Genomic DNA, 27,630 nt, shown 5'->3' with positions numbered 1-27,630 from the left:
CCGACGCTTTGTGTGCTTTAGTTTTAGTTTTTTATATAAAATATGCCTAATTTAAATAAAAATTAATACTTAATTAAAAACCAGGTAGGTCTGGCGATTGCTTCCAGATCAAAGTCATACGGTAATCGTAACAAAAACGCACAGTTATCATTACGAATTAAGGAACGAGGTTCCTTGCCATGTCTGTCGTCGATTTTTGTTTTTACTTAAAATAGTTGAGTTCCAGAGAAGACTAATGAGTCCGTATCTTTCCTCATCCCGTACGGTGGCACCACTTTCTTAGGATATTTTCCGTTATGAGATCACAGCTCGTCATTTTGTTTCTCCATGACCTGGTTATTGTGGTAATTTTCGGGGAACATATATCACATTTCTCCAGTTTTTACCTGTGTGGAGATGAGCTTGGCGAGGCGATGCGGCGACAGCTGGTGCAGCGCGGCGGCGGCCACGCGGCGGCGCCACAGCGGGCTCAGCACGCAGCACGCCTCCTCCGCCTCGCCGCCTACCAGCCGGAGTCTAGGGGGAGGTAGATAATATTATTATCATAGGGGTAGGTAGTAGGGCAGTTAGTACTAAAAAGAAGAAAAAGGAAAAAATATATATTTTCTTGGCGAGGGCATGCTGTATACAACACGAAAGTCAGAAAATGAACAGAATAATGTAACTGTTTTCCGGGTTTTTTAACGGTAAATAGTAGTGAAGTTTGTAGCCATCACGGTTGGCAAATATGATCTTATCGCGCAGCAGGTGTTGAAATATTCATTTGAACGCCTAGAGCGCAAAATTCCGATAAAAAACGAACCATGTCAATATTTAGGTACAATTAGAAATTATGTACTTGGCAACGGTTATAATCACAATATGGGAATGTATGAAACCATTTCTGAAAATCGCACGTCTTCGACAACAAACGATTGTATTCGACGTGTACCTTTAGATCTCACATAACTGATTGTATGCCGCTAATTAGTGAACGATAGAAAATCAATTGTGTCTCGTGTAGATCTGCGCACCAGCATATAGCTACTAGTTTATCCAAGAGGATAAACTAGTACTTTGATTAGTAGTTTATCCTCTTGGATAAACTAGTAGCTATCTCATTTATTTGAGTGATTGTACCTAAAGCATACTTCAAATAAATAACTTCTACTTTACATCTTCATTTACTTACTTATGCAACAACCGCCTCAGCGACTCCAGCAAACTCCTGAGGACCGGGAAGGTGGCGCAGGGAGACAGGTCCACCTGCCGAGCGACTGATAGTAACTGTCGCATCGCCTCGCTGGCGGGACGGCCTCCGAGCTCCTGTCTGCACGACCATTCCAGGGATTCTAGACATCTGGAGAGTTTTAAAAATAATTTAGGAATTTGTTGACTTGTAGCGCCATCTATAGACACATTAGAGGAACTTGACCATTCTTGTCCATCGTTTGAAGTGCCTATATTTTACGATTCGTTAAATAAGTAATGCTTTTGTGACATTAAAAATGTATGAACGAAATACAGGTCTGATTTTATTTAAAACAATATTTTAGACTTTATTTAAGACGCGTATGCGTTCTAAAAAACACTCATCGGCAATATGCAAAATGTAAATATTATAATTGACAGTGGCGGCCCTAGGGGTGTGCGAACTGTGCCATCGCACAGGGCCTCGCGCTACAACCCACACTAATATAAAAAAAATTATAATTAAAAAATATATATCTGATCCAAGAAAAAAAAATGTGCATTTTTTGACTTTCAAAACTCAAAAATTTTCGCGCTCGCTACGCTCGCGACTTCACCTTGCGCTGTTGTTTATTATACAAGTTTAGGCGCTTTAGTGACCCAAAGCTCAAAAATTTTTGCGCTCGCTACGCTCGCGGGTGCTTTACTTTCCACTTCTTTTGTTTTTTTTATCATTTTTTAGCCGGACCTAGAAGGTAGCGCCGCTTTTAAGTCCTTTTATTAACGAAAAAATAACTCCTAGTTTCCGTATGAACTTCCTTATCTACGACGTTCGAACTACTCAAGTCACAATCTTTCAATACATAGGGGCTCTTGGGTCATGATTGCACCCGGGCGCTACATGAGCTAAAGACGGCCCTGATTATCTCGGTGCTGAAATATATATTAGAAAATAATTTAACTGAAATCTATCCCCTACCGAAATAGTCTTGAGAATTCGAATAATAAAATAATAATATAGAAAAAGCAGTTTTTGAGGCTTAAAATTATTAAAACATGTTTAAGGAATTCGATGACACAAGATCGACTTTCAACCAAGCTATTCTTTTGATAAAAAATGACGTTGCTCATTCATTCGATTATTCTGCTTTAATTGAAGATTTTAGTCTTAAGAAAAGTCGCAAGCATCAGATCATTTTAATATTTGTTAATTTTGTGATTTTTTAAATATAAACTGTAGTAAAAATAAAATTTTATTAATTTGTTTAACTTGAGCATTTCTCCTCAAACAATGATTAGCTAAATCAAAACACCAGCTTACTCTCGCAACACATACTTTTCACGTAGGACTAGGGCTGCCGTCCGTCCGGGTTTTCCCGGATCTTTCCTCATTTGGAGGCCGTCCGGGGGCCGTCCGGGCGGGGTTTCAAGAAGTGTCCGGGGAAAACCCGGTCATTTTTCACAGGGCCGTCTTAACCTATGGTGCAGGGTATGCGAATAACCCAGCCATACATTCCTAGGGCCAGCAGATTTCGGAGGATGATCACTCGATTTAAGAGGATAAGAAGTCAAACAGGTTTTTCAATAACAATCGTTAAATCCACCAACCAAGCCAATTCATAGCCTGCCTCGCCTTCATCAACTACGAGTTGAAAACATAGTACACAAGAGATTGCTTGCCTTGTATGGAAGTTTAGCCTTGTAAAATTACAAATAGACAAGCATTTGCTGCAGAAGTCGAAGTGTCCCAAAATTCAAAAATTTTCGCGCTCGCTTCACTCGCGGCTTTTTTTCTTGCCACTATTTTTTTTTACATTTAGCTACTTTAATATCCCAATATTCAAAAAAATTTGCGCTCGCTTTGCTTGCGGCTTCTTCACTTTGCGGATTTTTTTTATTATACAGGTTTAGGTGCTCTAGTGACCTAAAACTCAACAATTTTCGCGCTCGCTACGCTCGCGGCAACTTCACTTTACAGTTGTTTGTATTTTTTTGTCTAACCTATCAAAAAGGTAGCGCCGTTTTAAAGCCCTATTACTAACAAGAAGGTAACTCCTATTTTCCATATGTGCATTCTTATTTATGACCTTCGAAATACATTAAGTCACAATCTTTCAATACTAGGTACTACAAGAGCTAGAGACGGCACTGACTTTTCATGTAAGGAAGCACCTCATTGAATTTAAGTATATGGTAATATGAAAAATTAGTCCTTGTTTTGTTTAAAAAAAAATCGGACTCGTCCGGGGAAAAAAATCGATTTACGCCATATGTCCGGGTTTTTTAAATGTTTTTCCGGGTTTGGCGAAATTCGAAATGGCAGCCCCACGTAGGACAAAGGGCCTCGCATAAGACCTGCCGCACGTAGCCTCGCAATGGCTAGGGCCGCCGCTGATAATTGAAATATTGTAATGATACAAGTAAGGCATAACTATATTTACTCTAACCAAATGAAACTAACAAAATTGATATACTTTACCTTTGCAATGTTCCGAAGTATGTATCCTTGAGACAATCCACAAACTTCGCTAACTTTAAGCTGATCTTCTGACTTAGTTTAGAGAGAACTGAAACAATTACATACTTACATTTTATTTTGGAAAATTCATGTAATATGAAACCATCTTGCATAACGAGTTAAATCGAGTTTCGGAAGACATGTTATTTTAATGATAATTTCGACATCTCTGGCAGTCATAAGTCGGAAAGTCTGACAACCAGTATTACTAAGGAGTATCGGATTGCCCAGGCAATTGATTTGAGAAGGTCAGATAGGCAATCGTGCCATGTTAAGCGATAATCAGCTGCTTCCGATTAGACTGGAAGACCGTTTTCCCAACTAACATAGTTAGGATGGTGTATCTTCAATCTTTGCTGGGGAGTTTGTTCCATATTTTGTGATGAAGGTATAAGTGGTGAAGGGTGGGCGTTTTGGAGGCTGTCTTTTGTCACTGATTTTCAACCTACTTTGAATAAATGACTAAGTGACCGTAATGTTTTTACCTAGATTCAATAAAAAGTAAGACCTAATTAAGATATTATGTACAAACGTTAATAAAAACAAATAAATATAATTGAATAGGAATATAATGACTTCTTCTATCTAAAGAATATATTATTTCTTACCCGTCTGCTGAACATCAAGCGACGCCTGCTTAACAGAAATATTAACACTATTAGTGCAAGTAGCGCGAGTGTCGCTAGTGTCGACAGTGTCGGTGCGAGTGTCACGAGTGTCGGCGGTATCGCTGTGCCAGCTGGCTCGGGCTGTCGACATGGAGAAGGCTTCTGACTCGTTTTCTACTCGAATGTTGTTGAAGGGGGGTGAATCTTCATCTGGGGGCTGGAAGAATTAATTTATATTGAATTTTTGAAATACGGGTGCAGTCATTTTAGGACTATATATTGATTAGATAACTCAGTCCTTTTCGCAATAGGCAGTTCTCTAAACTTCAAACATTTGGTAAACAAAAGTTATTATAATTATTTACATTCTGTTTTAATGTATTTACAGTCCTAAATTCTTATATTTACTGATGCATGTTTTATAAGCGATATGTAAATGAGTTTAGCAATATTTAATTTTAACAAACACATAGTCTGATTTGCCAATAAACGTTATTTTAAAGTAATATCACCATGCTCCTGCTCATAGCTCAATTTGATTGGTGTCAGCGCAGACTTTTTTCTTCTTCCATACTCTTCCATATACCTTTTATTGTTGTCCTAAACACCAACCGTCGTACCACAAAAACATTTAAACGTCTGTTGAACACTTGTCAGATTATGACGTTGAAATAAGGTCCGTTTTGCAGCAATACTACTTTTAGAGAAGTGTTCAACAGTTATAAATATTATAATAAGCACTTTTTACGCCTAAGACACAGGTTTTTACCTAGTTCAGGCAAATCATGCATCAGTACTTATTTAGAAAAAATATTGTGCAGGCAAAAGATTTAAAAAAAAATTGTACAAAGTGAAGTTCCTAATAAATTATTTATTTATTTTTATTTAGTTGTTTAAGTTTTTCTAGCGGTCGAAAGGTCGAAAATCTCACCTTAACCTTCCCAAAGTCCCCCGACAGACTCTCATCATTGGCGCGTATGATCTCGTAGTCGTCGAAGTTGTAGCTGTCGTACGACACGGCCTCCTCGCCGTCCGACGCGTCGCGCCGCGCGGGGCTGCTGCGAGATGACGAGTAGAAGATCGAGTTGGACACTATGAAGCGAGGGTCTTGGTGCCACGGGAGATCTAGGGGAGAAAAAAAAGAATTTCTTTTGTAGATCTGAGATTGAAAAAAAAAAAAAACTTTTTGAAAAAGCGTAATGAAAAAAATTTTAACGTTTTTGGGACAATCTCACTCGAAATGTCAATATATTATTGTCTTGAGGTTAGATTGATTTATTTGCTGAACGATTTTTAGAGCAAAGTACATATTATTATTGTCCCACGAGTGCTTGAGATCTATTTTTAACCGAAGCCCAAAAAGAAGGTGGTTGTATTTTAAAGTTCTATTATATTTAAGCTATTTTTGTCAAAATACGTTTTAAGTAAATAAATATTATTATGTAACTGTCTTTTGTCTCCAAATAATGCATTATTAAAATAAATTACCATCCACACTCCAGTCCATATAGTTGACTTCTGCTCTCATCTCCTCTAACACTTCCTGCATCATTTTCAGTAATTCTCTCTTCTTGTCCCCTTCGGAGAACTTTTCGTTTATAGTCTGTACAAAAGACACAAATATGACTTTAGCTTAACACAATTTACATGGTAAACTATGACTATATTTTCCTTAAGTAGTTATTCCAATATTTCTGACTTGTTCTACCACTACCCATCAGATGCGCGTAGATACGAAGACCCTGTACTTATACTAGCTTTACCGGCTTCCGGCGCAGGGTTTTGGCCCGCGTCTCGTATGGACCGATTTTGAGCAAGCAAATAAAAAACAGTCTGTCGATATGTTATTCTGACATTATCAGTACACTATGACTGCCAAGTTTCATCAAAATCCATCCAGTAGTATTAGCGTGAAAGAGCAACAAACATGGACAAATGGACCAATATGTCAGAACAAAGCCACTAGACTTCATTTTAATAAGGTCCGAAGCTAAAATACTTTCAGATGTTCAATTTAAACAAAACATTAGAAACATTTGCATAACATTAGAAATGTACCCTCACCTCATATAGCTGTTGTTCCTGTCGGGCGACGTACTGTATCTTCTTGGGTACCACCTGCAGCTCCCGCGCCATGTCGAACGACGCCAGGATGAATTGTTGTAGCAGTTTCACGTGGACCTATAATATTATATTGACAGTTAGAATATACGAGAATTTTCAAGTGAAATAACGAGGTATGTTGCGCAATGTGATTGTGATTCAATGCTATTGGATAACGTTTTTACGTTTGCGAGTACATAGGTATTTCACTCAAAAAAATTGTTTATCAGAACAAAAATCGAGCTTGCAAGCAATTTGCTTGCATTAGCATTTTTTTATACATAGAGGTATTATATTATAACTCCCCGACTACACAAGTAAAGCAGAACTATAAAATCTACCCCTTACCTCACTCAACCTCGTACAATACTCCAGCAGATAACTTTGACAGCTATCCGCAGCAAACTTCACGACCGTAGTTAACAGTCCAGTCCTACTCTTGACAGTGCGCTCCGACTTCCCAGTATCCTGGGGACTCTGTACCGGGGACACGCGGATTTCTGGACGAATGATGTCAGAATCGTCCAGGATTATGCATTGACTTTTTACGTGGTGTTTTGGTGGTGGGGTTGCTGAAAAAATGGGATTTAGATGGGTCATCTTCGATAATGTTATAACTAGGGCAAGAAAGGTTGTTACGTCTGTTTTATTTTTACAGTAAAATTGGTATGGAAATAAAATCAAACTTGTAGAGGACCAAAATTTGTTTTCATTCTACTCCATAGCTTTTTTTTTGTATTACTTCACGAAACCATAAGCAGTAGTGACGACACATAAATGCATTATGGCAACATAACAATAGCCCGAAAGTCAAAAGCGGTCATATCAAAATTTGTTGCAATATCAATTTTAAATGCAGAGAGAGAGCTGAATCTATACTTAGCATTTTTCATCTGGAGGACTCAAAATATACTTAAGACTACGCTAAACCCTTAAAAATCTGAGAAATGGAACAAATATTATTACACAAAGTGTACTGGATATGCTACTGAGTATACTTACACATCATCTCCCACTGGTCCATGAGTTCATTCATGAAGGCGTTCTGCTCTTCAAACAGTCTTTTATCCTCTCCTTTATTTTTTTGCTCTGCTGACTTCTGTGCTTCTTGACTTTGTCTGGAACTGAATAAATACTTATTTATTCAAAACAAGTCTTAAGTATGTGCTTTTAAAAGACTTTAAACCTGAGTACAAATAGTTTATTTGTCCCGCTTAAATAACTTTGTTTTTTATTGTCAGCCCTTAAGATCTGCCTACGATCTACCCTACCAAAGAAAAATACTCCAAAAAGGGATTTCCCCTTTCAGTAGTTTATGAGTTTATTGTGCGACTGACAGACGCGGCTGAGAACTTTCTCCGAATAAACGAAACTACTGAACCAACTTAAAATACCTTTTCACTGTTGGGAAGCCACAACATAACTTGGCGATAAAGGTATATTATTACTGCAAGAAACATGTATTTTTTTATAAAAAAATCCAAAGTATGGTAAGGTATGTTACCTAAATATCCACTTCAAAGCGTCCACATTGATTCTCTTCTCGTGCTTCTTGTTATCTTCTGCGTGGTCTTCTGTTCTGTTCATGTCTTCGCTGTTGGAGAACAGAACGAACAGGACCTGAGAGTTCGGATTGATCTCCTTTATCTGATGCAGATCTAGGCAATTCTGTTGAGAGAAAAAATTAGGGGTTCAGATAGAATATATCATAAAACTATAAATATAAAGAATGATTACTAGTGTTTTATAAATAAATTATCTTTATGTCTATGGATAAATCAATGTTTATGAATGTAGCACACTTTATTTTGGGTAAAGTCCCTCGAAGATAAAGGTGGTGAAATCTTCATAGCTATTGAAAAATCATTTACACTAATACCAAACTCAAAAATATTACAAAATTGCTCACCTCCCCCGAAAACACAGCAGGTTCCCTACTCCCACTCCACTCTCTCTTCACTTCATTTTTATCACCATCCCCACTCTCACCAACATCACCACTATTTGGCACTCTCGCCATAGAGTACAAATTGAAAGTATTCCAAAAGTCCTCCTCACTTCTAGAAGTAGTTATAGTCCCACTAATATTCTCACTAAATATATTCTTTCCTATCTTATCAATAGCATACAAATATACGGGATTAAAATTCTTTAAAATGCTGTCCCGTTTTGAGTACAATTCTGCGTGGATTTTCTTCAATGTCTGATGACTGGAGGCCCCTGGGTCTACCTCCAGGTCTGGAGGCAGAATGATCCGGAGACCATCCTTCAGGAATTGGTTATTTATTTCAATTTCTAAAATAGTTGTGAGATCAGTCTTATCTTGTCTTATTAGGTCCTGAAAATATATAAAAATAAATAAATAATATGTGGTGATTTGACAATAATTTTTCCGAATGCCTAGACACTAGTGCTAACTCCCACTTTTTTAGCTAAATATCAATATTCTTGATTTTATACGCAGTGATTAACTAATCTTAACAACATGTCGTAAGCCATACTGTACCCCCATGCTATCCTTTGATAAGACCTTTCATGCCCGTTGACCGCTACGTCCGTTGTTATAGAAAATACGGAAAGTTCATCTATTGACCCACACAAACTACCCAAAAGCCTAAAAATTATCCAACATTATTGTTCCACGAGTCATGTAGTAGTTGCTTCTTGAAAATAACCCCTATCACAACCCCACAAGGTATACAACATGACATATCCTGACCTCAACGGGCAGGGTATCCCAGGGCCTCTTGTTGCACTCCAGCTCCTCAACCAGCTCGAACTCCGAGTTGCCGAGGGTTAAGTGCACCTGCCGCTGGTTGCTGCTACCATATTGGATGCGCACCTGATGGTGAAGAAATCAAAATCAAAAATCGTTTCTTCAAACTTGGCTGGAGAACAACACTTTTTGAACGTCAGGAATTTACAAAAGACAGCCCCCAAAACGCCCACCCTTCGCCACTTTCTATGTGTTTTTGCTGGGAAGAAGAAGTGGCGCAACAAACTCACTAGCAACACATAGCAGAGGAATATAATGTTGTACTGTTGAAAATGAAAATGAAACGATGAAGTTACTGCTTTCGCCCTTATACACCTTCCTTGGAGAGGACCTTTTTTAATACCAAAAATTGCTGAGAGATGTCCCAAAGAACCAGAACGCCTCGTTATTTCACTCGTAACTGATCGTTTGGTCATGCCCAGCTCACGAATTTGTCCTAGAAGACGCCTGACTTATCTGCATTATGGCATCTTCTTACTTACTCCTTGATTCGCATTTTCCTTACCCATCGACACGGCCGCGGCGGCGGCTCCGGCAGCAGCTTGTGTCCCAGCAGTGCGTGCAGCAGCCTCGCGCGGGCTGATGGCGACGTGCCCAGCAGCACTAATGCTGTGCAGCGCTGGGACTGGTTGCCCACTTCTTGGACTGTGGTGAATACTTGCGGGTCTGTAGAGGAGTAAATTGAAGGATAAGTTCAAAGTAACATTGATGCATTGTGTAAACGTCGTAGTTATGACAAGTCACCCATCCACGGCCCGACCGTGCAAAGCGATGCTTTAGTTTTATGATCGACGGATCCGGCGGCTAATGCATTAGTCATTGCATGGGTGATTGCAGTCAGTAATTAGTTTCGAGTAGTGAGCATTTGACTTTTAACTTTGTAATTAAAGCGATTTTTTTTCACATGTGTGCCTTTTTACTATTCTATCTGTCATCATCTCAAACATCCATATCGACTTGCACATTCATAATCCATTCATATTGTTTCTTTGATCACCTTTCCATACTAGTGTATAAGGAGTAATCTATTACGCAATATGCTAAGCAACTAGTAGAATGCTTCTTTAATCTAATAATAAACTAATGGCGGATGGGTGACCTCACTGTGACGTCATAATAGTCATAAGCACAGCGAGTTTAATGTTCGCAGCGTTACGAACAGGAAAAGGGGATTTTTTGTACCTAAGTGGTCATTAAATGTACTCATAATTTTGTGAACAATAGTTTGTAGAACACTGGGGACATCTTAATCGGACGTCTTAACCGCAGTTTTCAAATTCCAAAAATCATGAATAAAATCGGTAAAAGTATAAAAAACATATAGGGAGTACAAACTGTTTGCACTATACTGTTTGCTCGAATAAAATTACCTAAGTATTATATAGACCAAGTACATAAAGAATAAATGGCCTCGCGCATTAGGCGACCATTAGGCCAGGCCGTGCGACCAGCCCGCGCGATTTGACCACATGTGTATCGCGAAGTTTTTCGTTGGCCGCGCGACCAGAGCGTGGCAAGCTATATGCGCGCCCTTACATGTATCATGGAGTGACTTAGTTGGTCGTGGCCGCACGAACTGGCGGCATAAGGCCGCTCGGAGGCACGAATATAAATAGCATTACATAGATAGAGTATGTATGCTGCCGCTCGCCATCACTGACGCCCAGCTCTAGTGTAGCAGACTAGCGGGTTACAGAACACTGCTCTACCTACCTGTGTGCAGTATATCAGCGACATCGTGCAGTGCGCGCTGCGTGTCGCGCACCAGGCCGCGCAGAGTGCGCGTGCGCGCCGCCACTCGCCGCGACCACACGCTGCCGCCCGCCATCACTGGCGCCAAGCCCTACCGTGGGGGACTGGGGGGATTTCATGCGGCGATACCTGAGGACAAAGATTTTTTTTTGATAATTAATAGATATAAAAGTAGGATGCATTTCGGTATATCATTTTTTAAGCTGTCGTATCAAAAGGGTTAAACGGGATCCATCCGCCCGTCTAACATCAAGACATTTTATCCGACTCAGATTTCTTGAAAATAAACTGGAGTATCCTCAAGTATTACCCAGTCAATGGTCTAAATAATTTATTATATGTACATACCAACGCATTAATTGCATGCATGGAGGAAATTGCGCAACAAACTCTCAAGGAACATAACTCATTTTTATTAACGCCATTTTATTTATTACGAGAACACTAATCTGGTCAAGTCACTGCGCATTAACTACGTTACGGATTGTTAGCATTATTTTCCTTAAAACAACGACAAAAAAAATATACAGGTGTCCTAAAGTTTCAGATTACTTTAACTGGAACACATCTCGGGCGAGGACGATAGACGGTTGTACCGAACGCACCGAAACATATGACTCACGCCCTATCGGAGCGTTGCGCAAGAGTGTCTGCGTTCCCCGTCAACTTATGTGATAAACAACAATGCTATATTTCAAGTATTACCTAGTAAAAAATACTCAGGTTGTCCTCAATAACTTTAATAATAATAAAGAACTTTGACACTCTAAATGCCATTTACCTTTATTTTCAGGTTATTAAATATTTCTTTGATGACGATAGAGTCAGGGAAATAGTGTTTTGTGCTTATATTTTGACTATTGCGCAGTTACAAGAAGCTAACTTCAGAATGACACAGTTATTTGACAAGAGCTGCTCCTCTATGAACTTCTCCGTGAAACTGAATAAAACCTCTCTTCATAATCCTTGCAAAATTAACGAATCATTCTTACTTCTATCATAAATTCGCAGTTCTGTCTGTCTGGCTTTCAGGCCAAAACTATCGAATCGACATGAACTTTTGGTACACAGATAGTGAGCCTGAAAAATAGCATAGGCTACTTTTTATCCTAATGTAGGAAGTTTCCCTGCTGTCATTGAACATCCTTGGCACCAGTCTAACCAAGGGGTATTGGGTTGCCCGGGTAACTGGGTTGAGGGGGTCAGGCAGGGCAGTCGCTCCTTGTAAAGCACCGGTACTCAGCTACATCCGGTTAGACTGGAAGCCGACCCCAACATAGTTAGGAAAAAGGAAGTTTCCCTCGGGACGCAGGTATATAACCGTAGGGAGCTAGACATCATAATTAGATACTTGATCAAGGAAGACATACAAAACAGTATTTCATCTACGTACACGAGACAGATGCGAGTGAAACCGCGACAAGTAATAGTCTAGCAGGTACATGACAACAGGTGACTAAAACGCGTTCAAGTACATTTAATTTAGTACGTTTAGAATGCTCCGCGTGAGTTGCTCGCAACACTTTCGTTATAGTTGAGCATAAACGCAGAAGTGCCAGATGATACGTTTGTGTGAACTTGTGTGATAAGAGCCAGACATAACAATTTGTTGTTAAACGTAAAATTATTAATAAATTATAAATTATTAATAGCCTCAGGAACATTCATAAGGCACTTTTCTGACACAAACTTTAACTGTCGGTTTTGTAGACCTCGGATAGCATTATTTTGGAGAAATTATAAGTAGCCTTATCTGGCTTTTAGCATTAACTATCGAATAAGCATTACTTCTGATTTCAAAGTTCGTAAATGTCACTTCATTGTAACAATTCCATGACATAAAGTATGCGCATTGTTCCAGATTATCTACCGCTATTTTCACAGCTTCTATTCAACAACTAGGCCTTCGGTAATATAACTATGATGTGTATTTATCGTCACGCCAATGATTGATATAATGAATCACTATTTCAGCCCAGATTTTGTAATCACACGTGTTAAACTAACTGCGCCGTTACATCCGAATGAAAACACCAAATGTGCTGTATTTCCTCGTTTATGTGTCTTTTTACTGTATCATCATCATCATCTACCTAGCCTTTTCTCAACTTTGTTGGGGTCGACTTCCAGTCTAGCCGGACGCAGCCGAGTACCAGTGTTGTACAAGGAGCGACTGCCTATCTGATCTCCTCAACCCAGTTACTCGGGAAACCCAATACCCCTTGGTAAGACTGGTTGTCAGACTTTGGTAAGACAGTCTTTTTAATGCATCTACAAAACAAAATAGTCTCGAGCACTTTGAAATTGTAAAGTGTACTCACCTATGTTCAATCAATTACATATAAGAATTTGACAATCAAACCACACACACAGCCTGTCTTTTTGAAGTTAAACACGGATTCTTCAAATTACAATTACGTATATGCAGGTCTTACGTTACTGTCTATAATATCTTTATCCTTAGATTATAAAGAAAGCGTAAACGATAAGAAGAAATAAGGCAATAACGATATTATGGGGAAAAGATAATGACTTATCAATTCTTAGTGCTTACTTAGGCACGTGTGAGATATGATATAACAATGAACAAAAAAATACAAAAAAAAACTACAAGTCATATTCAGGAATCCCGCCTATCATAAGAACAGCTTTGGCAGACGTTGCGAAAAGTCAGAAGCCAGAAAGTCTAACTACCAGTCTTACTAAGGAGTATCGGGTCGCCCGGGCAACTGGGTTGAGGTCCGATAGACAGGCGCTCCATGTAAAACACTGGTTATCATCTGTGCCAACCCCAACATAGTTGGGAAAAGGCTAGACAGATGATATTATTTGTACCTTCTGCCTTTTATCTTTAGCTACGAATACTTTCTCTTCTCACCTTTGAGAACGTGACTTACGTGGCGTTATCTATGTGCAATACATTAACCTCTTGAAACTATGTTGATTGGCAATAATTACATTAATTACACTATTATCTTTATAAAAAGTTGCAAATTCTTGTTACTGAGTACTCATCGATCAATATACTACTGACCCCAAACACACCTATTTAATTGTACTAGGACATTGGGACCTACATTTAATTGTACTAGGACACCTCGGCTTAACTGCTAGTATAAAACTAGCGATTAGATATTGCATTAAATTTTTTTACATTGACTTTTTACTTATTACATGTCATATGATACTCTCTTCCCAAAATTATTGTCTTCTTGCATCTTTGCACCTCTCTATTTCACCTACTCTTGGTATATGCGAAAATTCTAAAACCTGCACTGTTCCTACTAAACCATATCAAAACAACAAACATTTAACTACACCAACACTTGTCATAAACTGGTCCTTATATCCCTAAGTAACTGGTCCTTCGAGACCTCAATAAAGTACAGCGGACATTAACTACGTGGTCACAAGGTCAGCTCAGACTCGATAACCCACAGGACAAGTACCTTGAGAGGAGAACAAACAAACGTCACTCGGACTAAGTAAACAATATACATAGTAACGTTACTTGTCATCTTTGTTTGTTGAGCAGTGATAGCTTTTTAATTGTTGAGATAGGGTGAGAAAAAATGTGATGTCATGTTTTATGCGTATTGGTGAAAGGGCATTTGAATTTCTTCGAAATAATCTATACTACCTAATATTATAAAGCTGAAGAGTTTGTTTGTTTATTTGCTTGCTTGAACGCGCTAATCTCAAGAACTACCTACTGGTCCGATTTCAATTTTTTTTCTGTGTTAGATAGCCTATTTATGGAAGGTGGTGAGTAGAGAAGTTCCCACGGAAAGCGGGTGAAACCGTAGCAAAAGCCAGTATTTTATAAATAACGTGGTGTATGGCAATTTCGAAAAAAATATTACATACATCCGTTCAGCTGCTTCAAATATTAAATGTTGATATGAATAAAAGTGTCAAGTGTCTGTGTCAAAACTGAGGCAAAACCTTTATCAAAAACCGGTCCAAAATGTAGATTACTAATATTTTATTTTGAGCTAAAATAACAAACTAAAATAAATTCTTGATCACTTCAGTCTGAGTTTGTTTTTAGTTTTGGAATGGAAAAGGCCACATATAAATAGACCGACTTTATAATTATATTTTCGATAATACATAGGTAATATAGGTGTAGTCCGATGATGTGCCAAGCGTTTTCCAAACTATGTTGGGGTCATTCCAGTCTAACCGGATGCAGCTGAGTACCAGTGCTTTACAAGGAGCGACTGCCTATCTGACCTCCGCAACCCTATTACCCAGGCAATCCAATACCTCATGGTGTAAGACTGGTTGTCAGATTTTCTGGCTTCTAACTACCTGTAACGACTGATACGATGTTCAAATGACAGCCTGTATTTTCTAACTATTATTATTGCAAGTCGAAGTTTATTCAGAACTTAACGCGAAATAGCTACGCATAAGGACCACTTGAAGGATACAAGTGGGTGCTAAGAAATCTAAACATTCCTGCCTTGATCAGAAGATATTGTATTTATTAATACACCATGTAGGCGAAATAAAACACTTAGGTATGTTGGCTTGATGCTGGGTTCCAGGATTATAATTCGCAATGTAGTGGAACTCAAAGACCAATCATTAGTGGCTTCTAATACCAGGAAGACTTTTGTTAATCGCAGCTGGAATAAAAGCGCAAAACCTCAGACACCTAAAACGAATTTTTATTGGGTAGTATTTAAACGCAAATCAAAAAATATCCTTTTTCTATGCAATAAGATTCCGAATTCCCATCAAAATTACTGATTGCACAGCAAAATATTCAACTCAAAATATCACTAAACACACTACAATTTATTTTCGCAGCGTACAGCGATTTTTCCTAAAGCAAAAGCTTTTTCATCAATGCACAGCTAACAATCTTAATGCACATTATACATGTTAACTCTTTTTCTTTTAAATATAGCTTCTATTTTTATATTATTTACAGCAGTTTTTCTGAATAAAACAGCTTTTTATTAGTCACAGTCATCTTATTATTTATTAATTTGCGGCATAATGAGATCAGCAAAAAAATATAAAATTAAATACAAAATTGTAATTTATTGAATTATTTATAAGCGTTCACGCTTCCTTTTTTGCCCAATAGGCAACATTTTTAGCTTCTGCAGGTGGCGCCACGTACTTGAGTCGGATCGCAAGTCCGATGATATGCTTGCACATACATACTATAGTTCTTAAAAAAATGGGGTTGGTGCATTGTCAGTCATTGTCAGTATTTCCTTTTAGCATACATTTCATATAAGTAGTCATTAAAAGGCTACTACTATAATATCATATTTCAGAATGTTTATAGTCAGAATCATCTTTTGGAATAGTTTTGGAATTTTTATTTTCCTGTAAGAAGCATGCAAACAAGCCTGAAGCATGCAAGCAGGCATGCAGCATGTAAGCAGGCATGCAACATGGAAGTAAGCATGCAACATGCAGCAAGCATGGCTTCTGTCACGGCTCCGGCGCTTCGTGGCTCCGGCGGTCCCATGCGAGCTTATCGTCGCAGATGGTTTTCACGCTCACCACCGCAGCTTCGGCTTACTGGCCGGCAGAGCCGGCCAGCCTCAACCGCGTCGGCGAGCGTTAAAACTACCTGCTCCTCAGCTCGCAGGCCGCCTCGCCCCTCCGCGCCTACGCGGTTTTGAATTGCACTCTAGGGGTAGGGCAAACAAGACTACGTGGAGTCGGTTTTGCAGCGATTCGTTTTCGTTACTAGCTTCAATTTTTAATACAATGTTTTTTAATTGAACTCTATCTTACTCGCTCGCGCCACTCTGCACTCCAGTGACGAAAAAACGCGCGAAGCGAACCTTTTCAGTTAATTTGTTCTGTTTTTAGAAATAATGCAATGTGACAGGATTTTTTTGTTATAATAATCATTAAATTTGCCGAGCATGGCTTCTTGAAAATTAAGACAAATATGATGAACAGGTTTTGTTGTACTTACTGGTTAATATGCGACTGGGATAGTTATTTTGCTATGAAATATGGAAAATTTGCTGTGCAGTCAGTATTAATGCTATGTATGTACTATTTTTGTACAAGAATCAATTTAACTGTATTGCATTATAATAAAAAAAGCAATGTCATATTGATGTATAATTTCGAATTATCTGCAGTTTGAGTTTTGTTAAACATTTAGTTTATTTGTAGTGAATTAAGTTATTTGATGTAAAAAAGAATATAAATGATGAGTATTTATTGATAGGCGATTATTTATTTGATATGCAATTTATAATATCCCATTTTTATTCAATTGACCAAATTCTGGGAAAAAAGGTCATCCTCTGGACCTTGAGTCAGGTTATTAGCCACTACGCAAAACTGTGTACAGTATGAGTAAAACTTTGACCAAACTCAGTTTGAAGCTCTATATTTCATTGTCAAGGTAAAACAAATACCTCGTCAGCCGTCACGCCGTCATTGTTAAACTGACCGGCTTCGCGAGGACTACACCTGAAAACCTTGAGTCTGATGAATGCATTCAGCACTAAACTCCAGAAATAACTCAATGACTCAATACCTGCGTGTAGTACTAGGTAGGTAATAAAATTTTAATGTATTGATCTATTGTTGAAAAGGTTTTAAATAAACTAAAAAATTTTGGTCCTTTTGTCTGCATTTGTTGGTAAGTCATAAACCTTGACATCATGTAAAATTATTTTTGGTAGGTATTATTATTTAATAGCTTTCGCCAGCGGTTTCGGTGTGGACTGTGTGGAACTACTCCAAGCATCTGGATAAATAACCTACAGCCTGCCATGATAAATGGGTTGTACACAGAAATAATTTTACAAATCCTTCCATTTTTTCATGGTACCTATTAGCGCTTTTAAACAAACTCTTCTGCTTTATATTTATATGCTTAGTATAAATCAGGCTTTACCAATCCTAACATCTGTTTACCGCGTTTTACCCACACCCCAAGGGAAATCATTACAGACCTGAATAGAAAAGTATGTACAGTATAGCTTATCCCACCCAAAACAATAATGTGAAAGACTGCCAAGTTCGATAATATGGGAATGGTTCGCCTATAAAAGAAGTGAGATCTGAATAAGTACCAAGTTCCATAGTTACATATACCTCAGTTCAAAATAGTTACTTTTTAATGATGCTACTTGGCAAGTTTTCACACACCTTGTTATAAACCTACTAAACGCTTTGAATCAAGTATTTAATTTTCTATTAAAACTTGCCAAGTAACATCATTAAAAAGTAACTATTTTGAACTGAGGTACATGTAACTATGGAACTTGGTACTTATTCAGATCTCACTTCTTTTATAGGCGAACCATTCCCATATTATCGAACTTGGCAGTCTTTCACATTATTGTTTTGGGTGGGATTTCATTTATTTTTGTAAGGTTGATTATTTAATTTTTTTCTTATGATTAAGTTAGTTAAGAAAATGTCTCATTTATACTATCTTTCAGATTTATGCTTCTTACAAAGAAATGAACTAGATTAACTAAATGGACTAGATTTACCAACTGACTGACATGACATGTTATCATATATTATGTTCGTGGATCAAAGTTACACATTCGTTATTTTCGAAACTGACGCACACTTGGTCGTTTTCAGATCAGATTTTTACTTTACTTTGACTTAATACAAACCTTTGTAACGAATTTCAGATCGGTACGACCATTCGAAGATATATTATATAAATATAGATAAATTTATTTCGTTTTAGTTCCTTAGGGGTATAAATTTACACCGGGTATAAAACACCTTCATTATTTTGAAACCGACTCACACTTGGCCATTTTCAGACTTTTCCCTTTACCTTGACATAAAGACCTACCTCCATGCCAAATTTCAAGTCAATACGACCATTGGAAGTGGTCTAGGTTTTTGATGAGTGAATCAGTCAGTCAGTCAGTCAGTCAGTCAGTCAGTCAGTCAGTGAGTGTATAGTAAAAAAGGTATATTAATGAAATTTTGTATTTTAGATAAGTGAGGGTCTCAACAGATACTAGAAATTTGATATGCGTAAATAAAATAGATTTTGAGTTACAGGGGGGTCGAATTTGGCCCGAAATGGTTCGTGTAATATAACCCACGGCCGGTGTGTCGCCTTTTTTGCTCGAACTTGGCGGACACACTGCCGTGTGTCTAGATAACCAACAACAAGTTTCTATTTGTCTTCATATCAAAAACCTTTATTGGCTCAGACATTCTATGTATATTGCAAGAGTAACCCATATAAAAAATACATATGAAGTCACTTATAAGTATATATCGAATAATTTTCGTAACTCAGTAGACTACTAACTTTCTTTTAATAAAAAGATTAACAGAAAAAAATAATATTACAATTAACCGTCAAATCCGTAGCGGACCCCGATTGGGGTCTGAACATCAATGTCACCGTAAGCTCGGTTTAGACCCCAATCGGGGTCCGCGAATGAGTCATACACTTTCCTAATTATTTACGCTCATATTTATTTTCTTTTCAATCAAACCGTATTTGTGAGTATTAAATAAAATAACTAAATAAATTTAAATTATTTTGACGCATTCAAACCTTTCATATTTAGCATCCCTTTAGTAATATACCTTTTGAAAATCCAATCGTAATTACCGGGAATTCTGATCGAACTCGCCATGTTTGTTTACATTTGTTGTTTTTTTTTAATTTGAGGACGCATAGACAAGATGGCGACGGTGATAGAAGTTTTGCATCGAATGATCCGATTCGTTAAAATAAAGAATCGATTTAATAATTTTATATTATTTGATATTATAATATTACTAAATTGCACTTTTGTATACTATAATCTGAAAATAAATTAGGAAAAGTAAAATGACTTAATTTATTTTGAAACAATGCTAGAAAATCAATGGTAGAAAATACGTTGTAGCCGGAATATTTTTTTTTTTTCGGTTTTTAGGATTTCTGAAGACCACAAATTTTGAAGACTTATTTATTTCTTCGGGTGTTTTATGTGCAGAATTCCTGTAGTCCTGCCAAACTTAATGGCGGCTCGTTGCTTCCGACTTTTTAACTGAGCGGCAAAGCTATTTGACGAGAGCTGTAGTTAGGTGTAGTTATCGCAAAATTTTATGACGATTTTATCGTTTGAAAGGGCAAATAGGTAGTCGGAACTGCTACTCGCTGTTCATCGAAAGCTGGTCCAAGATGGAAGAAAGATGGCCGCCGCCGACTTATTTTTCTTTTCACAAATCTGTCAATATGGGTATCAAATAAATTGCATTGACTAGTAGAACATCATCCTCCGAGCCTTTTCCCAATCATTTTGGGGTCGGCTTCCAGTCTAACCGGATTCAGCTAAGTAGGTACCAGTGCTTTACAAGAAGCGACTGCCTATCTGACCTCCTCAACCCAGTTACCCGGGCAACCCGATACCCCTTGGTTAGACTGGTGTCAGGCTTACTGGCTTCTGACTACCCGTAACGACTGCCAAGGATGTTCAATGACAGCCGGGACCTACAGTTTAACGTGCCATCCGAAACACAATCAATGGTGTCTAAGATATACTTAGAAAGTACATACAAACTTAGAAAAGTTGCATTGGTACTTGCCTGACCTGGGATCGAACCCGCGCCCTCCTACTTGAGAGGTTGGTCCTTTACCCACTAGGCCACCATGAATTTTTTGACTAGTAGAACAAGAAGGATTATTTTTGACCGACAATCTATAAAGAAGCGCGGGGTCGCTACTCCCCGTCATCCGCCTCAGATCCTCAGAAGTCCTGCGGGATCATTAGGATCAAAAATATTAAGTCGATGCCTAGAGGAATGAAGCAATTTTTTTTCGCCACCAAAGGACAATGAGCGTTTTGATCTACCTCTCCTCTAGCATTAAGTAATACATCAATAGAAAGCTTGTGTTATATAGAGTATTTTCTTGTACGGCGGCGATTGTCATTTGTTAGTATTTAGGGAGTTAGACCATGTTTAGTGAAATAATAACTATGTCTAAAATCTACTGTAGCTTCTTAAGTACCGACAATTTGTTAGAGGTATTTAAGTACGAAATATTCTATTTAAAAGGGCCTTTCAAATGATGTATGACTCATTACTAGAGGGGGAGTAGACCAACATTCAAACATCTCGCCCAATGTCCTTTACGCCGCGCAATGGTGGCCGAATCATTGTTGTGACTCACGCACACAAAAACCACGGTCTGCTCCGATAAAACTTTCCATGGTGAATGAATTCCGAAAGACCGTTGATGCTATCCCCGCACCCCGCGCGCCATCTGAATTTTATTCGAAATTTAAAATTCGAAGGACTTATGGGACACCCAGTATAAAAATTTCATGCTAAAAACTTTCATAAAACTTTTATATTTATTCTTCACAACAAAAACAAATGAACCTATAATTTAAAATTAAGAAATAAAATTGAAAAAAATTGAAATAAGTTACTATTAAAAATATATATATAAAATTGGTATTCGATTATTTATAATAAACATCCGATTTAGGTATCGAATGCACACCACTGATTGAAAAAAAAAAATGCCCTCTATTCCAAACTCTACTTTGTCTGTGACTTTGATCTTGTAAATTGTTCATTTTTATTGTGTATTTTATGTGCTGATTTTTTAGTTATGAATCATAAATAAGTGCACGAAATGTGTTGCAACGGATTGAAAATGTTATAAATATGACGTTTGTGTTGTGTTTGAGAAAGTGATGCGATTATTTATTGGTAAGTTTTCACGAAATTTGAAATGCCTAACTTTTCGATAGACTTAGAAACACCGTAATTATTATCTATTTCTGAATTAACCATTTGTCCTTGGTCCCATTTGACCTTTGCACGGTGTTGTCAAATAAGTGAGCTCTAAAGTTATACCTAGTTAAAATACTTCTGATCAGGCATTACGGACTTAAAATTCATGTGTTGAAAGTTAGTACAAATTCTTGACTTCCATGTCGCGATTCAAAATATCCCGCCGAATCAACGGTAAAGTCATATGTCAAAACTTTGTCGAGCAAAGGGGTTAAAATAAAGTCTTCAAATTACTAAAAAAATATAGTTTAACTTTAACACTAAGCACTCAGCAACTAATGCGTTTCTAAAAAAAAGATATCAGCACTTAGTTATTGGCGATAGTTCCTATCAATATCCTGTATGTACTTAGTTTGTATTCCCAGTGTACTTGTATAGGACTGGGAATACCCAGCGAACTAGCACTAGATTGCACAACATCTATTCAGTTGAGTCATTCCAAAGTAGCCGGTATGAATTGACTTGAACTGTCCAACAGTCAATGTTCTCAAAATCAAGTTCAACAAGTTCATTAAATCTGTTTTCTCAGTATTGATTAGTGTGTTATCTATACCTTGATTAGCTTAGTCTAATATTTTTTAATTTATTTAGTGGAAAATCATCAATCCGAATCCCGCTTTGCAGCATGCGGGAGTGTTAGACTCTTACTGACTGCAACCTACCATGTTCCTTCTGGAGCCCTTTGTCTACCAGGGCCATGATAGCACCTTTGAACAATCTAGCAGAAAAAGCAGGTAGTTTAATATCTAAATTAAACTTTTATCCTGATATCACTACGATATAATAACCATGACCTCCACAATAGCAATATTTACTAAATAATGGCTTTCTGCTTACCTAGATAATAGTAAAAAGTCCATTATGAACACAATAAAATGACAATAACAACCAATTAAATGACAGCTGAACATAAATTAAGAAGGAAGGTCTCATTAAAATGCAAAATATTAAAAGTATATTTACACAAGTGGTTTCTGTGACAATATGGGAACTATCATAAATGTTATTTAAATATTTAAAAAATATAATTGAAAATTAAGTATCATGTCATGGAATCAAGTGTTACTTTAAGGAAATCCATGACAAAAGATGTTAGGAAAAATATATAGAATGAATTTAAGAATCATATTTATAAAACTTCATATGAATTTTAGACACTAAACTGCTGTTAACTCGTTGCATGCAGAAAACGCGGATCCACACAAATACAATTGATTTTCTATTGTTCTATAATAATGAGCGACATACAAGAGGTTAAACAGTTTTCTTTAAGTTACTAATTGAAAAAAACTATCCTGTACAAAACATGATTAGTAAGGAATCATCTAATGTTTGGCTTTCTGAGAAGACATTTGTTTACATTTTCTTTTATTGCATTAAGTTACAAGCAAGTGTTTTTAAAAATAAAATCAAAACATTTGCCACAAGGTTTATAACAAGCCACGTTTTTAGAATAAATAGATGGGGCCTATGTTCAGCCATCGGCATCGAACGGCCATGATGACAGTCTAAGTGCAAGTCAGTCTCACGCATCAAGGGTTTGGTATAGAACTTTTTTTATCTATAAAACAAACACACAAATTGCAATTGTTGAATAAAAACACCCTAATATACTTACATTATTCTAGATTTATAAAACAGCAACAGAAACACATGTGTGAAAATTTCAAGTATCTAATCAGTGACGGTTCATGATATACAACCTGGCAACAGAAAAGTCTAAATCATAGAGAATACTTTGGGTTCAGAACCCTAAAAAAATTGTATTACACTATACATTGTTATAGAGATATACATAGCGTGCAGAATATCTTATAATAATAGCAAAAAGGTTAATAACACTATGAAACTATTTTGTTTACAACAAAAAGGCACCTTGAGAACTGCTCTTAAAAAAATAACAAACATACTTCTTTATGATTACTTAATGTGTATGTATTGCATTAGAAATTAATATTATAACATTGAAATATCAAACAATGTAATGTTAAAATGTCATTGTATGGAAAAACTTTTACTTTTTACTAAAATAGTGCCAAAATAACATGCAAATGTCAGTCTTATGTCAAACGCGACTGAGTATATTATTGTTTACACATTGCAAGGCAGTCTTGTGCCCCCGAAATCCGGTTTACCCGCTTTATTTATACACAAAACTGACAACAAGTACATTCGTCAACCGGCTTGGAAAACAGGCCTTAGATTATTTGCGAAAAAATGGAGGTAGCAACGAAATATATGCAGAATTCGCGCCACTGCAGTTCCCAACGAATTTTAAAGAATTACAATGCGAACAAGTAAATTTTACGCTTGTTATTATAATTGAGGATGTTACGGACAGCAGTTACAACATAAATACACTTACCACTGCAGTGAGTGCACTCTTGAAACTTTATTATCCAATTACAAGTAATTCTTAGCACATAACTTGATTATCTCGTGTACACAACGCCACAAATTAGTAGCTGCTTCAACTAACATCAGTTATTTCACCAGAGTTTTAATTTTATAGCACTCATCAACTTTGAAAACGAAATTAGCACAAGGAAAGGAAAACCAAACAACAAAAAAAAATTGCAAACAGCTTCCCCGACTCGATGTACTGACATTGACGTTTTTCTAGCTATGTTGCCATACTAAGAATTTGAATTACCCCTAAATTGTCGATCGGTAATATAGCACCTTTTACTGGCATACATTGTTTGTTACAACTTTGAACTGTTTGGATTTTTATCCTACTAATATTATAAACGCGAAAGTTTGTATGTATGTATGTATGGATGTATGGATGTTTGTTACTCTTTCACGCAAAAACTACTGAATGGATTTTAATGAAACTTTACAATAATATAGCTTATACATCAGAATAACACATAGGCTACAATTTGTAAACATATTGTTCGAAATACTAAACCTGCGCAGACGAAGTCGCGGGCACCAGCTAGTATCATATAAAATATTGACATAGTTATTTAGTTAAGCGTCGAGATGTTGTCAATTATCTCAGTTATTTGCAATTTTTATTCTGATATCCAGTGATTTCAATGTACAACATCTTTGTTTATCTACACAATTCCCGCATTGAGTGGAGATTTTCTTATGTGTCACACTTTTATCAGCTGTCATATTGCGTTTAATTATTGCATTTTAGTGTCATAGTGCAACTAGACGATTAAATAAAATCAGTGCCTTCATATTCATATTCTTTTGGGATCCACAGGGTTTTCTCATGAATCTTAAAAATATAAAAAGAATACGGGTAAAGTTACCGTTTCATTTTAAGGAAAACATTAATTTGCGTGTGCGAAGCGTTATTATCCAAACCTAGCCTATTAAAATCCCAATGATTTGTTTCTTGATAAATAGTAGAGCAGCTGATATCTTGATAACGTCCGCGCCACCTATACTTAACACAGCAAAACTAAACTTAACTTAGTTAAGAACCATTAAGAATATTCATCCGCTAGGTGTCAACTGTTGACCTAGTTCCCTCGCCTAGTAAAAATAGCGGTCGACAATAGCTCAAACACTATTTATAGTGCGTATCTAAAAAAATCTCAAATCACACACTGTTATCTCGGTTGTTTTTTTTCGAAACATCACTCGAATACCGTCCGTGTGTCAGTCACGTCGTGGTCCGTACGGCGCAAGTCTGGAGCCCACCTATACAACACAAGTGCTACCGTAATCGATAAAACCTCGCGTGAAAGACAGTCAGTTGTTTTTTCGTGAATACCAGTGCCCTTTTAGTTGCCGCTAGAGATTTTAGTTTAGTAAACAAGGGAACATGTTATATTAGTGTTTTAAAGTGTTAGAAACAATGGAAAGTGTTAAGAGGTACATAAGGAGTGAGTCTGCGAGTTGCGCTCATATGGTTGAAGAAAGCACGGCGAATAACAGGAAGACGGCAGACCCCCACGAGAAGCTGAAGGCTTTGTTGAACTCCCCTGATGACGATACGGACGACACCTTGCCTCCATCAGATGCTCCTAAATTCGGGACAGTTATACACAATAGAATTTTCGTGGGAGGCTTCTCTTTGACCACGACTGATGAGGACCTGTGGAAGTTCTTCTCAGGGTTCGCGACGGTCACAGCAGCCAGGGTGATCTACGACAGAGCTGGCGTCTCCAAGTGTTACGGCTTCGTCACATTCGCCAGCCCCAGGGTCGCGAGGCTGATCGTTAAACAGGTTAGTCCTTACTCTTTATTGAAAAACTTTTCAGCAACAATTTTGAGTGCAGAAAAATGTTTAATTAAAAAGTGGCCAGTTTTAATTCATGATGTTTATGAAATTTTACACTTTTCGGGATGAAAACTGGGGCGAAAATTGTTTGGACCCATTGTTTCGAGTCGGTGGGCTGGGGACAATGAAGTCCCGAATTTGTGGGGCATCTCGATATTTTATTATCTGTTCATCGTATCTCAACCACTCCACGATATTATTTGAAGTTTAATTTGCAAAATCGAAAATATTTATTGCTGGGCGATGTCCTTTGTTTGGGTAGGTGTTTCAATACTGAAATTGGTAATTTACCAAATAATTTTCTTTTTAATCTATGGATACAAAAATAACTGTCTTCCGTCTTTCAAGGACCTTTCAGAGCATCAACTATTTAATTATCTCTATATTCAAAATTTTCGCTGCGTTAAAAATTTACCTCACCTACTTAAAAAAAATCTGCCAATGCATCTCACATCGGCATTGAACTTCACTTCATTAACGATAACAACATGCGATACATTATCTTCGTCTTATCTATGGTGCCACAAGACGTGCAAACAGCCGAGAATTGGAGCACAATGGCTCAAGGAGGCACGCCGTATCAGATACCGTGAAATTACAATGATAGATAATAATATATTTGTACGCTTGGAAACATGTTCAGTGCACGCATTTTAGCGATAACGTGTTATCGTTGCTTTACAATGTATGTAGCTACCATGTGGCTTGTAAGTCTGTAGGTATTTTTGAAAGAGGCCTAATTAGTGTTTGTTTGCTGGGGGTTATCAAAGTAATTATTACCTACTGAAGATATTATGAAAAATTTTGATTACTACCTCTAAATACATTTCGTGCCTTGTCAGGAGCGCGGGCGTACATTAGGTACCTAAACCAAAATATGTAACTTGCAGCTTCTGCCAGCGGTCGTAAAATGGGACCTTTTCGTCACTAGGCATTATAAGCACATGCCTATTGCTCTACCCATAGGCAGTAAGTAGGGTTCCTGTTTTTCAAGTGCCCTTTAAGTCAGAACTACCAGTAACATTTTTTTTAAACTGTTTCATCTTGTATGAGTAACCCAGCTCTGATGTTCGAAAAAAAAAATGAAAAAAAGAATCAACGTTTCGGAAAAAACTTTAGTTTTTCGCTTCTTCCATTTCAGTGAACACAGTCCTAGATTCACATTTCAGATTTGATGGCTACGTCTCGCCATGTGGATGTGGGTAGCTGAAAACATTTTGTTACAAGGAAATTGGGTCACGGGATTCGGTCGGTAGGCGGCTTTTGTTTCGCGATTAATACGATACTTGTTGAAACAACGGTAGCAGGTACCTGTATTAAAAAGTAGGTATACCTATACATAAGTAGGTACTTATAAAAGTACTTACCTATTATAAAATGGGGTTGTTGAATCGCAACATAAAAATACACTATTTTACGGCAATATAAAAAAAATGTGAGTAGGTAAAGATGCGTGTTTTTGAAAAAAATACCTATCTTAAAAGTAATTAATTATTTACTTTATGGAATACATAAACATTTAGTTATAAATAAAACAAAGTAATTAATAATTTAAAATAATAAAATGCCGATGCTTTAAGTACCAACGTAAGTTGTTACTTACTACAACACTTTTTTATTAGTGCCTGAATAAGTCCATATATTTCTGATATATTTCTAGGTTAGTCACAGCCAATATTTG

The 27,630-nt window shown here is 37.2% G+C and overlaps 2 protein-coding genes across 2 annotated transcripts in view; one reads left to right on the top strand and one right to left on the bottom strand.

Moving 5' to 3' along the window:
* Positions 1-24,335, bottom strand: part of LOC110382896 (dual serine/threonine and tyrosine protein kinase) — a 30,054-nt gene extending 5,719 nt beyond the window's left edge. The window contains exons 1-15 of the mRNA XM_064041737.1: positions 24,069-24,335; positions 10,889-11,056; positions 9,681-9,841; positions 9,119-9,241; positions 8,309-8,737; positions 7,904-8,067; positions 7,402-7,523; positions 6,748-6,971; positions 6,361-6,477; positions 5,785-5,899; positions 5,228-5,421; positions 4,297-4,513; positions 3,650-3,737; positions 1,172-1,339; positions 387-516 (exon numbers count right to left, since the gene is read on the bottom strand). Coding sequence (XP_063897807.1) covers positions 387-516; positions 1,172-1,339; positions 3,650-3,737; positions 4,297-4,513; positions 5,228-5,421; positions 5,785-5,899; positions 6,361-6,477; positions 6,748-6,971; positions 7,402-7,523; positions 7,904-8,067; positions 8,309-8,737; positions 9,119-9,241; positions 9,681-9,841; positions 10,889-11,003 — 2,367 coding nt within the window. The 5' untranslated portion in view covers positions 11,004-11,056; positions 24,069-24,335. The remainder of the gene's footprint in view (positions 1-386; positions 517-1,171; positions 1,340-3,649; positions 3,738-4,296; positions 4,514-5,227; positions 5,422-5,784; positions 5,900-6,360; positions 6,478-6,747; positions 6,972-7,401; positions 7,524-7,903; positions 8,068-8,308; positions 8,738-9,118; positions 9,242-9,680; positions 9,842-10,888; positions 11,057-24,068) is intronic.
* A 723-nt stretch (positions 24,336-25,058) lies between these two features.
* The window catches only part of LOC110382895 (protein boule), a 29,125-nt gene continuing 26,553 nt past the window's right edge, over positions 25,059-27,630 (top strand). Inside the window, exon 1 of the mRNA XM_021343604.3 lies at positions 25,059-25,895. Coding sequence (XP_021199279.1) covers positions 25,524-25,895 — 372 coding nt within the window. The 5' untranslated portion in view covers positions 25,059-25,523. The remainder of the gene's footprint in view (positions 25,896-27,630) is intronic.

This window comes from Helicoverpa armigera, chromosome 26 (assembly GCF_030705265.1).
Source record: "Helicoverpa armigera isolate CAAS_96S chromosome 26, ASM3070526v1, whole genome shotgun sequence".
NCBI lineage: Eukaryota > Metazoa > Arthropoda > Insecta > Lepidoptera > Noctuidae > Helicoverpa > Helicoverpa armigera.
Note: the sequence above shows the minus strand (reverse complement) of the source record. Positions and strands in the feature narration are given on the sequence as shown.